At 42.1% G+C, this 16,478-nt stretch overlaps 1 protein-coding gene across 1 annotated transcript in view; it reads left to right on the top strand.

The window, feature by feature from the left end:
* Positions 1 to 15,692: 15,692 nt before the first annotated feature.
* SLC12A8 (solute carrier family 12 member 8) overlaps positions 15,693 to 16,478 on the top strand; it is a gene marked incomplete at its 5' end in the record, with an annotated part of 46,282 nt that continues 45,496 nt past the window's right edge. The window contains one exon of the mRNA XM_082285224.1: positions 15,693 to 15,761. Coding sequence (XP_082141350.1) covers positions 15,693 to 15,761 — 69 coding nt within the window. The remainder of the gene's footprint in view (positions 15,762 to 16,478) is intronic.

Below are 16,478 nucleotides of genomic sequence, written 5' to 3'. Positions count from 1 at the left end.
TAGTACTTTGTCTTGAAGTATACAGTATGGTACGATAAGTAGTTCTGTGTGCATTTTTAAGGTGGTAAGATTTGAGTAGCCTAACTATTGTGTAGTTTAAGTTAACAAGTTTCAGATTTTTGAACTGTATGTTCATTCTATTGCACCTTCCCTAAAGGGACACTGTCTGGTAGTTCAAGGCAGTTTAGGCCTCATGTAGGCTGATTAACCAGGGAAAAACACACACACACACACACACACACACACACATAGAGGTAGGTGTGTATATAGTGGTTGTTTAAATAGGATTGCATCCATGCTTTTACAGCACCGTTGCCAGCTGGTATCTCTCAGACAAAGCCATCAGGTAGGAGAAAAGGCTGCTTTTCAAGGGGCTAAAATATATCCTGTCTTTTAAGAAAGGACTCGAGCAGGACCTAGAACAGTTCCCACCTCTTACCAAAGCGGTAGCAATATTTTCCTGAATTTTCATTACCAGGAAACTGATCCCACTTTGTCTTTTCCCTTACGGTAGCACTACTACAGCACTAACTTTACTTGGTACAGTTGAGGGAGAAAGGGCATTTATTATCTCTAGCCTGCTTCTTCTGTTGGCAAGAATACAGTTTATATAAACTAATTTCTTAATACTTTTGTATAAGAAAGTAGGCTCTTTTGATTTTTTGACCCTGTGTGTAATACAGTAAGGCATTTCAGCATGCTATGACTTACGAGTAATTTTGTCTGAATATTTGGCCATGACTTAAAAAGAGTGGGCATCCAGGGAGAAAAGTAAATTCCTTATGGATTATTAATGATACATGTAAAGAAATTTCTTTGAAAGAATATTTTTAAACTGATTCACGGTCTCTCTGTTTTTCTTCCTTTATGGTCAGTTTGGTTTTTTGACTTTCCATTTTGTGTTGCACAGAAATAACATAAACGGTCCCTATATCCCAGGAAACCACCTCTTGGAAGGCATACTTTGTTTTCAGTGTTTCATTTCCATGACATCCTAGCTTGTGGTGCCTGAATAATACTATGTTGGCACTTTTGTTCCTATGCCCTGAAGTTGCAAGGAGATGGCGGTTAATTGTACTATTTTTTAAATATAGCAAGGAACAAAAGGAAAAAAAAAAATGGCTGGGTTATTACTGTGTTACTGCACTGCTGTGGCCCCATAGGGAGGTAAGAGGAATGAAGCCTCCTTCTCCCTAAGGGGACTGACTCAGCTTTATTTAAAAAAAGTTACTGCATTGACACTCTGGTGTGAGAATGTGAATGAGGACTCAGAGGGAGTGACTCTCCCATGCCATCATCACGCTTGGGAATCACTCCGAGGGTGTGTGAGGGAGCAGGCTGCTGTACAGAGTGAAGGAACTTGCTCTTCCCCACAGCCAAATGGGGATTGCCAGAGGAACTGCTATTCCTTACATCACAGCTCATTCCTGCTCATTCCAGCCTGCTGCTGAGCCATTCCAGCTGCACTCCGTGCCTTAGGACAGGCTGTGAAGTCCCGTCTAAGCCACAGGGACTGTCTTGTAGGGTTCTTCCACGTGGACAATTAAAGCAGTGGTGTGAGTAGTTGATGTGCTGATGCTTGAAGCTTTCTGCACTGGAGGAGTTAGCCAAATATACTGCTGTGATTTCCTGACTACATCCCCTTTTATTCTGGAATAAGTGTTTATGTAGTTCTGGGAGGTTTAGCTCTGTAAAAATCTCTTGCTTGTTTAATAATGGCATTATTTAATAACCTTTTTCACTGCTCACGTTTTGCTACTTTTAATCTGCTACAGATGCACACTCTTCATGTTGATCTGGTCATTTTTGTTAGTTTTCTGTGTGTGTCTGGAAAAAAAGCAGCTTTGGTTGTCTGTTCTGTTCTTGTGCTGTCAGCATAAGGCTGGGGTGAGCTGGAGATTCCCCTGAGCTAACAGCAGGCATTCTTACCGAAAGGTCATGCAAGCACCGGATGTGTGTGTGTGTGTAAGGTGGAATTTTTGGGGATATCTACTAGTGATAGAGCAATGATAATTTTGAAAAAGAGGAAATTGATGACATTTATTACCAAGCTCTCTCTCTCTCTCTCTCTCTATATATATATATATACACAATACATATATATATATATATACATGCACTTATTAATAGGCCATATTTTGGTCCTAAATTACTTGACAGTGTCCCTTTTAGCATGAATCTTTTGATATGTTTTACCATTAATATTACAGACAATGAAGGAATCAGCTTGTAATGGTATACTAATAGGCATTTACATTTTCTTCATTTGATTTGAGAATGAATTAATCATAAATGACAAGTTTTGGGGAGAAGGATTAACCATGTGTATTACTGTATGTTGGTTTACGAATAACAACATAAACAATTTAAATTGGATGATAAAAAAACCATGTTTATGATCTTGTGTCTCCTAGTGTTGTCTTTAGGAAAATTGTGTTTCAAGAAGAAAATAGGACAAGAAAGTATTCATGTGAAATAACACTTGTATTATTTTTATATTGTACTTGTCAGTTTTTTTTGGATGATGGGAGCTTTTCATTGTTAATTGAGAAGTACAGTAAAATCTTGCTAATTCGCTGACCTCTAAACAGAGCATCTGACAGGTTTCTACATCCCTCATGGTCCCTTCCCACCTCTCTGCAATGGTCTAAAAGTACTGTAGCAAGGTCTCACACAATAATACTGTACTACTTCACCCAAGTATACTACAGCATCTATATTAGTATACTGGGAGGTAGAAGAAGTATTGCAAACTAAATTGCAGTTGTCAAAATAAATGAACAAAGTACATTTTGTGATGTGACATCCTTGCTTTTGTTGCCTGCTTCTTCACTATTTTCAAAATTGTAATTTGTAAAGGGTTTTTAAGGCATTGCTGCGAATTATTTGGGTTCTACTGTAACTTTTGGAATTTATTCCGAAGTATTCATGTTCTCCTATGAAACTTTCCACCTGAACAGATACGTTATATTCCATGCTTGATCAGAATATTTTTGTAGTATTCGTATCATATGTAGTAGCTATTTGAAATGAACCAGAATATTTGGATGAATTCACTCTGAATTTTGCAGCATTGGATTACATTATGTATGTATATTTGCTAACTAAATTTTCTTGGCATTGAGAGCTTTGATTTTCATTCTTCTTTCTTTGCTTGTTTTAATACCATTACGAATCGCAGGGAAAATCCTCATAGTCCTGGGAATCCGTTTGGAAATGTTAACAGGCAGAAATACGTTTATGCAGTCGGTACCAGTACACATGTGAACTTTCAAATTACATGGTTGGTACTGAAGCAAATGAATAATGTTACAGTTTCCTAGAGTTAACTGTTTTACTAAAATGAAGCCTTGTAACTTTGAAAGTTCATTGGACTTACGGTAATGCATGTTTATGTTAGGCATGTAATGGATTTAGCTGAAACTCACTTTGCAAAGGACAAGCACTAAGAAAGTATTACTGCTAATGAAAGGACATGTCTTTAATTTGAAATTTAAACTTCTGTTCAATTTGCATTGTGTCAGGGAAATAAATTTATAGTCGCTTTTGCTCTACTCAACATACAAAACCTTCTGTTTCCTTTTTAAAATTACATCTTTTGGTAGGAAACACAAACTGAGGCAAGCAGACATTTCTAAGAGTTGTTTCTTGCTTTCCTTAATCCAATGGATGGAAAGGTAATATTGTGTAAACAACATTATTTTATTTTTTTATGCAATATCATGCTGTAAATATGATTTATCAAATAAGGATGTACCTATGATTGAATCTTTGATTCTGCACAGCTAGAGTTTATATATAAATATAAATGTGTCTTGACAATCAAGGACTTACGTCAGTCTTCCTTTATGACGTTTCTTATTGTTATGCATTCCATTTGTTTGACTTGAGTATTTGTATTGTCTGTAAAGTATGTAATGTTTTTATAGCTTGTTTAAAAACAAACAGAAAAGCCTGTAAATATGAACTGATCACAGTACTGCTCTGTTAGAAGGCATATGATGATGTACTGTTTGTAAGCAATAATACATGACAGTGCTAACTTGACAAGTAGCATAAGGATAAGTTCCAAAAATACCTTTGGGAGTTAATAGCCTTGTTTGAGTTAATGAATATTCTTAATCATTTTTTTAATAAATAAATTCAGATGTCCTCCTGCTGGAATATATAACATTGTTTACAGAGCACAATTTCAGTCACAGAGAGGACAGTCTTTAGATCTATGGCTTCATCCACTTTGAGTGAGAAATGAATGGCTTGGCTGCACTTCTGCAAGAGGAGGAAGACTGCTGAGGTTGAATAGCTGTGTCTCTAAAGGATCAGAGATACTATTCTGCTTCTGTGCTGATTCCTGCCAGTTCCTCTACATAAATTTGGAGTCTTTAAGTCCGGATATTGAACTGATGAGACTTGGGCCACCCATAGAAAGGAGTAGTTCTCTTCTTATTTCATATGCAGATAAACAGTGAACTTTTGAGTCACCTCTTCCTTTGTGTTGCATATTTTTCAAATTATGAGCTATGAGATGATGAGATGGGTTTATTCTGATAAACTAGATGTCAAACTTATAGTTTGAATTGAATAGGTATTAGACTGTACAGAGCAGCATATCTATTTGAACAGTCATCACTGCTTTAGAACCTCTCCCCCAATTTATAAATGTATATGACCTACATTTTATAGAAAAAGAAATGTTTTTAAATGCTAGTCATTTATATAATATGTGCTTTGAAGGATTTGCTAGTCCACTTCTGTCACTTTTAGTACACTGGTATCTTTTATATGTAATGTATGCTTTTTATTATTATAATTATTATTATAATTATTATTATTGTAGACATTTCAGTAGGAGGAATTTTGCAACAGTATGAGGGGTTGAAATTTTCATTGTCAGAAATGAATTATACTGGACTTTGTCTGTGTAGTCTTGTCTTTCTTTAATACTGTCTGGAAGGGAACTTGGTATTCAATAAAGCAAGTGACTTCCTTTTATTTTGAAGGCATACTATGTAGTGCTGAATTGGATCAGAAAATGTAATGGATTTGAAGGCAGAGAAATTAGTACAAAATCTAGTGTACAGAAGAAATTGTGTTATGAAAAACCTGATGATATATAGTGAAACACTGTTACAGTGAATTTCTCATATAGTGCTATTCTCCTGAAGTCAGTATGCCTTCTTTGTATTTCAGTTAAAAAAAAAAAAAGAGAATTTGTATAGATAATTTAGGATAACAGGTTTATTTCAATCATTATACAGTATTTCTTTATCCTACAACATCTATTCCGTCCCTTTATTATCAGACAAAAGGCCGTAACCTGAATTCCATCAGTTGAAGTTTGTATATAAAGGTGAGAGATGGTTTTATGGGAACCTGGAAAGTATGAATTTGCATATTCCTTATGTTTCTGACAGAAATCAGTATGTGAGTCTTTCATTATTCCTGTGAAATGAGGAATTTCCTGATACCAAGAAGAGAGTGTGTGTGTGTGTGTGTGTGTGTGTGTGTGTGTGTGTGTAGGTCCGTGGAAGATGTTTGGGTCTCAAGGCCAAAATGATAAAAGTATAAAAGGATTTAATGTAGCTCAACACATGACTTACATTTAATATGTAAAAGAAACATTTAAATTTCATAATTCAAAAAAAGACAAAAATAGTTTTGCAGGGAACAAAACTATTTGGATAGCAGGCTTGACCAAATGAAATTTTTTTGGTTAAACTTGATATATTTTAAATGATTCTATTTCTGCCTTTATTTCTGCCCTAAAAGCAACTTAAAATATTTTGGGAGTTACTCTTCCTGTTCATTTGACTGTGAGTGTAATTTATATCATGGTTTACAAAATGTGGCATGAAGGATTGGATTGTTTTATCTGTATAATACAATGAAAGTTTGCTCTTTTTTTACATAATCATGGTGAATGGTATTGTATTCTTAGGACTGATTTATTCATTAAGTGACTTAATGAGTTTCATCACTTTTGACGTTATTGTTTTCTTATGGTTAACTTAGTCTTTTTGGGTTTATAATACCCTTCTATGTATTGTGATACTAAGGGAAGTTATGTTTTTGCTTTATTTTTAATTAAACTAATAGTTTGATAATTTATATTTGCAAATGATGCATTTTAAATGTGGTCACTTGCTGTTTGAAAAATAAAAATATAGAATACTGTTTTATGAATAGACTTAGCAGTATTTTTCATGTTAGATAATTTCAAACAAAATCTGCTTTCTTAATGAGACAGATGAAGGCATGTAAAGATACATATTGTGCAAGAACTGAAGTGGATACTTTTCAACAATTAAATGAAATATTTCAGTATTTTATTTGAAACACACACAACTCATTTGGGTTTTCTTCTCCTTTGGATCTCCTTGCTTGCTTTGATTATAGAAAACAGAAAATCTGACCTTAACTTTAATCTGGTTGTCTGAAAAGATTGCACTGGAATCACTTTAATAGAAACACCTAGTGTTAGACCAGCTTTCCTTTTGTGGTTTTTGTTTGTGCTGGAGCGAATTTGTTCAGTGCCAGCAGCTCCTCACATAAATGAGAATCAGAACTTTGTTTTAATCTCAGTTGTAAGGAAAGTGAACATAATTACTCAAGATTTCAAGTGTGTTGGATAACAGTATGCCATGCGTGCACTGCATCGTTTTGTAGCGTGTAGTATATTGAGTATTTGTTACATAGATTTTTCTATTGTTAAAGTAAATATTAAAAAAAAAAATACTGAGGATCATAGCATTTATGCACCTACAAAACCAGAAATATGCCCTGTAGCATTAATTACTGATAATTCAGTTTTCTTGCCTTTTATTTGTTCATGTGTATAAGGCATAATGTTTCCCTGAATCTTTTGGTAGGGTCCCTCCTGGTAAATACTTGACTTTTGTGAAATGCTTGGCTCTGGTGGTTTTACTTCATGTAAGAACAAGTTTTATGTAAGAAGGTGTTAAAAGTGGCACAATACCTTTTAAAGAGAAAAAAACCTAGTGAAGCAGGATGTGAACACTGGAGCTGTGATCAGATGAGCGTGGCAGGAAGAGCTGATGGGTCTGGGATGTCACCAACCCCTCACCCGCTGGGTGCAGCAGGGCCACTACCTGGGCATCCACCAGCCACCTCGGGGAACCTCCTCGGGGCAGTGGTGGCTGCGTGAGAGGAGCTTCTCATCTGGCCTTAGCCTGCACCCTGCTGAGGAGGTTGGCTCAGCTGGCTGGATTTGGCCATAGCAGAGGAGGGCACTCGGGTTTGCTCTCGTCTTAGCCAGGGACAGCAGCCCTGGCAGGGGTGGCCACACACAGCCCAGGGTGGTCACTGACTGCACAGACTGAAACTGGCTGTAGGAAATGCCCCTGCTCAGTCCCTCTGAGCCGTGGGAGGCTCTGCTGCCTCCGAGTGCCTTTGTGTGCCCCTGGAGCAGGGTGTGAACACAGCTCTTGGTTTCAATCTTACTCCAGTGTGCAAGTTATGGTGTTGCCTTTTTAAAATACCTTATAAACTTCATGTGGTGTGTTAACATCCAGCCAGCATAGTAACTGCTTTTAATGGTTTCATGTTTAACAGGTTTAAGTTGTGGGTGCACTCTGGCTGTGCAATGTGTGATGACGTAGTGTGCGTGTACTCAGCCACCCTGCTTGTCCTTAATGTTCGCTTACATTAGTTATACTGATTTTCATTTGTTTTAATTATGTGGTGGAAATAAGAAATCAAAGCTGATCACGTCTGCTTATTGACTTACATGATCAATACTGTCAAAGAGTAAAGTGATACTGAAAAGACTTTTTCAACGTTTTGATATTGAAAAGAATTATCAGAACCTACATTTTGTGCTGATTGAGAAAAATACTCCATTTAAATTAGCTTGCTTTTATTTTCTGCTAGGAGAAGGAAACAGTTTTCTGTTAAAATAATTGGTTATTTGTTTATTTAGAGGCATTAAAAATAACTCTCTGAAATTAATATTTTTCTTGCAGTGCACAGGGTAAACTATTTTGTGGCATCGGGATAGACAGCAGTTTATGATTTGGAGGTGTGTTGGCTTAGGGAGGTAGTCTCAAAAAGTATCCCGTTTGTTGGTTATCTTCTGCATGGCACTTGCCAAATCAACAGAAGATAGTCTTCTGTAGAATATTGTTTGCTTTTTTGTCTGCTTTAGTTGTCAAGACATGGAGTTTCATGAAGAGAGCTGTTCACCGGAACAGCGGGTTAAAAAGGAGCCCATCTGTGCTGTCCTTTCTGAAGCCAACAGCTCTGCCCTGGTTGCTCAGGTGAGTTGTCTCCTTTGCAGTGTCCCTCCCCTTTCACACCAGGGCTGGTCTTCAGGTTCCTGACATCCCTGCTGCACCATCTGCTTCGAATGCATACATGTACAAGTCACTGGCAGAGATTAAATAGGATGATTTGGTGAGGTTCCATTTTAAAATGTGTGCACGGGTCTTTTGCAGTCTGGCCAGCCTACATCACTTTATCAGTGTCAGCAGCCATGCACTTCATGCAGAAATCATGGAATCCAGTTCCTACCTATGTTATTTAAACTCACTTTTGGATGTTTGCTGGTCAAAAACAAGTCACTTGTTTTTTCCACTCAGAGTCCATCTCCCTGGGCAGCTCTGCATGTCTTCCACAGGAGATCCAAGGCATGTTGCTACGTGATCGCTGTTTGTGTGATTTCATTGGGCCAGTGGCTGTGTCTTCCAGGCCTCTTGGCTAGAAATGTCGTGCCTAGTCCCAGACCAGGCTTTGTGCTGACATCTTACTAGATAGATCAGTGCCTTGGCAGTAGCTTGTATGTAGTTGCCTTCATATAGAAGAGGTGATACCTTCTCAGCAGCTATAGAAGTACAAGTAGTACTACTGAACTTGTTCATTTTCACTTTTATTCAGATAAAATCTTTGTTTTCATGGTCAGATATGATCATTAGTGCCATTTCACAGAGGCAGAAGTAGCAGCTTTTGTTAGATCAAAAGCACTAGCCTGGCCCAAGTGAAACCAAAAGAATCCATTATTTTAGCTGTGTAATTTATAAAAAAAATGTTTCTCTGTTGTAATATGAATAACGACTGTTCAAAATGTGTAAGTGTTATACTCTGAAAGCTCTTGAGGAGCAGCATGTCCTTAACTGGTCTTGTCACAAGATAAACTGAGTCATGAGAGACTATAAAGCAACAACTGCGAGTGCTGGGAATGTTCAGGGTAATTGCGAGGTAATCTCAACCATGCATGATGTGCAGGAACAAAACAGAGGATGACATCAGAAGCTGAAAGGATGACTTGTTTGTTTTCTCTCAAATCCTATGTTTTCTTCCATTTCTCTTACCATTCATGAAATCATCTTTGTTATAAAGCTAATTATAGACAGAACAGCCTAAGGAAGATACAGCTCAGACAGATAAGGAAGAGCAGGGGTACCAGTGGGACAAAGTGATCTTTTCCTGCAAACCAGGACTCTTAAAGGGGGATTTTCTTTAGGACATCTGTTACCTTAGAGGAAGCAAACAGGATGATTGATCAGTCTCCAAGTCAAACACATAGCTAGAGTGATGGATGTTGCAGGTACTTGAAAATGAGCTGTAAGGACAGCGTGAGTCCCCACAGAGGGTGTGGAAATGCACTTTGGCAGTATTGGCTGTCACAGAGTTGTTGCCTGAAAATCCATTTTAAGGAATTGTAACAAGAGTGGTGTTTGTAATAATGCTCAGGTATTACGTTGATAACTGCTATTACACACACAGAACACCACCAGATAAAAATCCATTTTAAAGGCAAAGTATTTTACAGTTTGCAGCTGTGAGTGAACTTGAAAAAGATCGTCTCTTCATTTGGTCTGAGAACGTACTCTACGTGTCACAGCCCATTCTACTGTCAGTCTAGGGTTTGTAGGTCATTAAGTGGTGTGATTAGCTAAACTGGGTAGTTTATTCACAGACTGTGCTGTGTGTGTACATGGAAATTGCACATTGCTGTGTTGTAAGATGTGTATGTCTGGCAGCTGAAGAAGATTTGGTAGGTGAGAATATCCATCCTATTAAGAATCAATCCTTTCCACATTTCACAGGATGGCTCAGACTTACGGATGTTTCAAATTCACATCCTCTCTCGCTGACCAACCTCTACGGTGCTGCTTTCCTTGTTTCTGCAGGCCACGTTTATATCTTTGACACCGCTATTGTTCCCATCCCTGTTCCATCCCAAATAACCTTTTGTCACCCTCTTCACTCTCAAACACATTTCCAGACTCCATTCCCTGGAGCAATTTCCACTGAGTGACACCACATGGACCATCAAAAGTCTTCTCAAATTGCAGTTCAGGATGTCCAATACGCCAGGTTTTGGATGGTTCCATCTGGTAGTCCCCAGGACTGACGTAACTTGAGGGAGAGAATTCCAGCTGGTCTGTGTAATTCGCAGTGTCCTTTTCTAGCCCTGAAAGCACTCAAGAATTGGACTTTGAGAAAACAATTTAAACTCTTAGTTTCATTTCCCCCCCCTTTTATTCCCTGTAGAGCTAAGTTACTCAGCATAACGAGAGAGAATAAGGAACGTTCAGCAGCAGCAAGTGGCAGTAGCAGCTGGCCCAAGAAACTTCTTTAGCCCTTGCCTGGTGTACACATGTGTATGTGGGAGGGCACAGAAGTGCCTGCAGGCAGGCTACAGGGCTTGGTCCTCAGGGAATTAGTGACTCTTCACCAGTTCTGCAACAAATCCAAAATATTCAGATTTGTCACTGGCCCTTATGATGGGAGAATCTGGCTGAACCTGTTCCCTGGTATTCATAAAGAGAAGGGAGTGTAGGAGAGCTTCTGAAATATTCCAGGAATGGGATATCCTGGGGAGATATCCATAGAATTGGGATTGTTCAGCCTGGAAGAGGCTTAGGGGTGACCTAATTGCAGCCTTCCAGCATCGGAAGGGAGCTTAAAAGAAACATGGAGAGAGACTATTGACAAGAGCATGTAGTGACAGGGCAAAGGGGAATAGCTTCAAAGAGAAAGAGAGCAGGTTTAGATTAGATACTGGGAAGAAATTCTATACTGTGAGGGTGGTGAGGCACTGGAACAGGTTGCCCAGAGAAGCTGTGGATGCCCCATCCCTGGAAGCGTTCAAGGCCAGGTAGGACAGGGCTTTGAGCAACCTAGTGAAAGGTGTGTCTGCCCAAAGCCGGGTGGTTGGAATGAGGTGGTCTTTAAGGTCCCTTTGAACCCCAGCTATTCTGTGATTTCTTCAGGCTTCATCCTCCTTTGAGAACATACCTGTCTTCTCTGAACTCTTGCTTTCCTTTTCTGTCACTCTCAGAAATTTGGTGTTTCTATGCAAGAGTAAAGGCGTGTTTACACTTTGCTTCTGCAGGAAAATCAAAACAGGTTCACTGGATTACATGGATGTCTTGTATGGATCCTTTTTGAAAATGAAAACGGCTCTAACTCATTTTGGAAGTAAATTAAATACATGTGTGCTACATGAGCTCTAAGGAAAGGTGACTGGCTCTAGATTTGATCCTCTTTATATTGAGACTATCAAAAACTCGTGTCTTTAATTCAGATGGAGCTTTGCCTGTGCAGGGTCACAGGATTTCTTGGAAGCCCAGGGCTGGGAAGTCAGACTGGATCGAGTTCTACTGAAACGTCTCTGCAGCCGCTCCTGTGTGGAATCAGAGCCCCCTTTCCCCATGGCCAGCGTTTCCTCGAGCAGCTGAGAATTTGCTTATTTATTCACTTACTTTGTCAGACTCCTGAGAACTGCAGATTTAGCGGCAATCTGCTCCCAACCCCTCATGATCTCGGTTTCCCACGCTCGGCGCTGCGGGGTCTCGGCGCTGCGGGAACCGGCGTGTCCCGGGCACGGGTGGGACCGGCCCGAGCCGGGCAGATGCAGATGCCGCTGCGGGGGCGGGCGCGGTGCCCGGGCAGACGTGGCAGCGCCCGGGGCCGCCCCGGCGGGAGGCGGCGCCGCAGGAGCCGGCGGGAAGGAGGGAGGGAGGGCCCGGGAGCCGGCAGGTGAGTGGGGTCGGCACCGCGGGGACACCCCCGAGCCGGGATGGGGGACCAGCCTGAGCGGCGGGGGCCGCCCGGACACCGCGCAGGTGGCGCCGGGCTCGGCTCGGCTTTGCCCGCTGCTCCCTCCGGCCTTGCGGCGGCTCGGTCGGGGCGGAGGCGGCGGAGGGAGGGAGGTAAACGCAGGAGAGGAAAGCTAAAAAATGAAAACAATGGTGGTGGTGGGAGAAAGGTACAAAAGAGCCCCCCCAAAAGGTAAAAGAAAAAAGAAAGGCAAATAAAAAAGGGCATGGGAAGGAAGTTAAAAAAAAAAAAAAAGAGTAAAAGAAAACCAGAGAAAAAAGGAAATAAAGAGAAAAAAATTAGAGGAAAAAAAAAAAAGAATTAACAGAAGGAAAAAACAAACAGAGGGAAGAGGGAACGGGTGAGTCGGAGCGCTGCCCGGGCAGGGGTGGGCAGCCCGGTGTGGCCGTGGCCGCAGCCCGCGGCACGAAGGTGTTGGCAGCGCCGTGGCCTCTGCCAAACCGAAGCTCTCCGGCCACACCGGGAAACTGAAGCTGCTGGGGAGAGCCCAAGCTCGTTTCCCACGTCTGGTGTTCCGCAGCCTTCGTTGCACTACGGAGATGTGTGAAAACAAAACGAGCTGGGTAATTGTCCTGGCTGGTGCAGTAAATGAGTAACTGAGAATAGCCAAGCGCTGCCCTGTGTGGTATTACCTTTGTTGCACTGATGGCTGCTTCATTTCCCTTTAATTCCGCTTTCCTAAAAGTCGCCTAAATTAGGTGTTTTTAAGAACTTGACCCGGAGAGGAGTTGAAGGGATTCATTAAAACTAAAATGCTGTTGGCTGCTGTGTCCCTTGGGGGAGGGAGGCTTTGGAAGCACCTCCTCTGGAGAGGACGGAGGCTTCGGAGGTCGTGGGACCACACGCAGTTGTGCTTGGGAAGGCGTTAACCTTTCCTCTTCAAAATCAGCCAGCTGTTGAGTAGCTCAGAGCAGCGACGCTTAGCTCAGAAGTAGCTTTAATGTGATGATTAATAAAATAGTGCTTTGAAAGGATATGGAGGGCACAGAAATTTAATCTATTGGAATCTGGTTTTGCAATTAAATATAGAAGTGTTGCAGGAAAAGGAGATGAGCATTTGTAATGTTTCTGCGAGGTTTGCTAATGCTCTTCTGCTCTCTCAAGTGCTAAATGGTTTGGAAAGATTAAAACAGACGTTCTTTAATTTATAGACTGGTTAGTGTATTTGGCAGAAACTTTAGGAAAAATAGCATCAATTTACTTTCAAGTTAGAGGCTCACTTATATTAGAGGAAAATTGTGCCTGTTTGATTTGTTTATCCCACTGGTGTGTATAGCAGAAAAAGCTTCCTCAGGATTGGTGATCTAGATATGAAATAGCGCCCAAAAATACCCCTGTGCTGATAGAGTGCTGCCTGGGACAAGAGGAGGGCTCCTGCCCCAGGGACTTTCCACTTGCAGACCCTAAACTCCAGAAATACTTGCATGTCCTTGGTTTGGGATGCAGCTGTGTGTGCAGCAGCCCCCCTGGCACGTTTTTCAGCTCCATCTTCTGTGCTTAACACCTCCTCCTGTGTTTGCTTTGGCTGCCTTGTAGGGACCAACGGGTCCATGAGTTGTGGTGGGATGTAAATAATTACAGAATTGGGTAATAAGATTTTAGGCAGTTGGGAATGCCACAGAGGAGCTGTAGTGCAGAGGCAATTTCCTGTGATTGTGGAGGAGGAAGATCTTACACCAAGGTGAGCAGTAGCTGAGCAGAAAGGGCTCTGGAGGACAGGGCAGGAGAAGGGTTTTAAAGCAGAGAAAAAGGAAGGAAATGGAGAGATAAGGGGATTTAAATGTCTAGGCGGGTAACATTTCTAACATTCAGGTGTGCTTCAGGTCTAAAATCCATGCATGCAGCCCTTCTTTCTGCATCTTGCAAGTTCCAGATGGGTGATGTGGGTGCATCAAACCTATCCATGTAATGTTACACACCAGACACACTGAGCGAGTCACTTCAGCCCTGAGCTACGGCAAGAGGTTGGAACCATCTCCTTCTGGCTCTCTTGGTGGAGTGGTTTAGGAGAGCAAGGGCCACAAGGCTGCAGCCTCCCTGTTTTTCTACATCCAGATGGGACTGCTGTTTCAGGCTGGAGTTTGGATAACCCCAGTGAGTGCTTTACTGAGTGAAGTCTCTGTTGAGGAAGGACTGCACTGGGAGAATACTCTTTGGAGAGTATGGCTATTCAATTGTAATCTTGTTTCACGTTGTGTATTTTCTTCCACTTTTTATTACTGTGGCTATTTGAATAAAAACACGAGCTTTGTTTCTTTAGACTTCATCTGCTCCTGCTGCTTTTGCCCTGCTTGAAGCCCCAGTCTTCCTGTAAGAGCAACCATTTGTGATATTATGAAGGGTTATTTGCTTCAAGAAAAGTGGAGGCAGTAGCGGGGCATCAATGAACTCTTATGGCTTTGGTGCTGCTTAACTGGCCATGTGGGCAGGGCAAAGAAAAACCTCCTGTGCTGGCCATTGTACCCCAGCTGCAGGAGACCTCCTGCAGCTGAAACACTGCGGTGGAGCAGCATCTGCTTTGGTTATTTATTATTGGGTATTTCAAAGTAGAGTAGTAAGGGCAGGACAGTGAAAGGCATTCAGACCCTAGTGCAGAAATCCTGAGTGACACAAAGTAGTTTCTGTATGTCACTGTCCCTGTGCAATGGGCAAAGCACATTTCTGTTGGTTGCTGTGCCTCCATAGTTTGTAGGCTTGAGGAGTCAGAAATTCTTGCCCTGTGCCTGCGATTAATTTGGTCTCTGGTCTCAGGTAAGGTGTCCAGCCATTGGTACAAGCCTTGTGAGATCACGGTTGACCCTTGTAACCATGTGGGCTCAGCTGGCCAGCAAATTACCAGTCCCTTGAGAGCCAATGATCCAGACAAACTGCCCTCTCCACATTTGTGGAGCAAGTCTTGCCCCCCTCTGGCTGCAGCCCTCTTACCTAGGCATGGTGTACTGTACTGAGGAATAGGCAAAAGGTCCCTCTTGACAGCTGGTGTGGGAGATTGTGGGTAGCTGAATACACTGGCAGGACTCTAGTCTGCAAAAGGTACAGCTGAAGGACACATGATCAAGGCTGTGAAGTGATGAGTGGTGCTGGGAAGTGAATAATCCATGTGTCCTGTGTCACTGGAGAGCAGGAGCATGCAATGACATAACCAGGCACCAGATTTAAAACCAAAAGAGGAAATGCCTTTTGCAGACAACACTGTGGAGCTGTGGAACCAGTGCTACAGGATGCTGGGGATAGATTTGGAAAAGGTTACCAAGGGCTGTTAAATGTGTGGCTGATGGTGGAGCCTGTGCTGGGGGCAGGGCTTGGGAGGGTGCTGGGGGAGCCTTGCTCTCTTCTTGCTGTGGTGTCACTCTGGTTCAGCATCTGCTACGAGCTGCTGTTGACTGTGTGGGCAATGGCCTTGTGCTTTGGCAGACTGAGAAAGCAGCAGTCATGTCTTTCATCTTTCCTGCTTTCACAGTAAAGCTGGAATAAAACCATGAATCTTCTACCACGGAGGACTCAGCACTGCAGCAATTTGATGGAGCTGACCTTCCACTCAGAGCACCTTTGCCTGTGGTTGTGTTAGAGCTGCGCTTTGGGCAGGTGGAGGTGCTGTGGAGGAGACGATGTTCAGCCGGAATGGTGCCCGAAGTGAGGGATATGTCCAAGAGCTCTTCCATGAGGAAGCACAACAGGTATGTCAGAGAGCCATTTCCTTTCCCAAATTTCCATCTCCATGGTCTCTGCACTCCTGGTCACCTCTGTGACAAGGGAACAGGACTGAAGTAGCAAAACTGCCCTTCATTTTGCTATGTAAATCTGAGGTGTATGACTTAGAAAGGGAAAGAGGAGACTGATTTCCAGAGGGCAGGAGGCAGCAGTTGCCATAGGAAAATGGCAGTTTCCCTGGAGTTTCAGATCTTGGTTCCAGCAATTCTGGAAACTCACTGTGCCCCAAGTACCAGAGTCCCATGTCTCCTGGAGAAACAAAGGGTCCTGATGAGACATGACTGTGATGGGAAGACCATCTTAACCTACTCTGTTGGTCCAAGATGGTCCAGCCTAGTTTGTCATATCCCCTAAGGATCTTCTCCTGTGCACTGAGGTCCCTGCTTGCTTGGCAGGGTGTTTGGTAGGGACAGGAGGAGAAGCACAGTGTATAGCTGCAGGCTCTGTGAAGGACCCTTGAATGGTGTTTTTAGTTTATGCATAGGAGTTAATTCACTGTGGCTGAGTAGGGGTCTGTTGCTGCTTATTCTACAAGAATATAAAGAGGGTATTGCAGGGAGCCCTCTCTTTCAGGGCCCAGGGATCCCAGCAGTCCAACAGCCCTTCATTTTAGCAACAGTTTGCAGCAAAGGGGTATCTTAGCAGCTGTTGGTGGCCATCCCACTGCTGGTGGCTGGCTGTGG

This window comes from Coloeus monedula (genome assembly GCF_965178545.1).
Source record: "Coloeus monedula genome assembly, chromosome: 7".
NCBI lineage: Eukaryota > Metazoa > Chordata > Aves > Passeriformes > Corvidae > Coloeus > Coloeus monedula.
The sequence above is the reverse complement of the archived record's forward strand: the minus strand, read 5'-3'. Positions and strand labels throughout refer to the sequence as shown.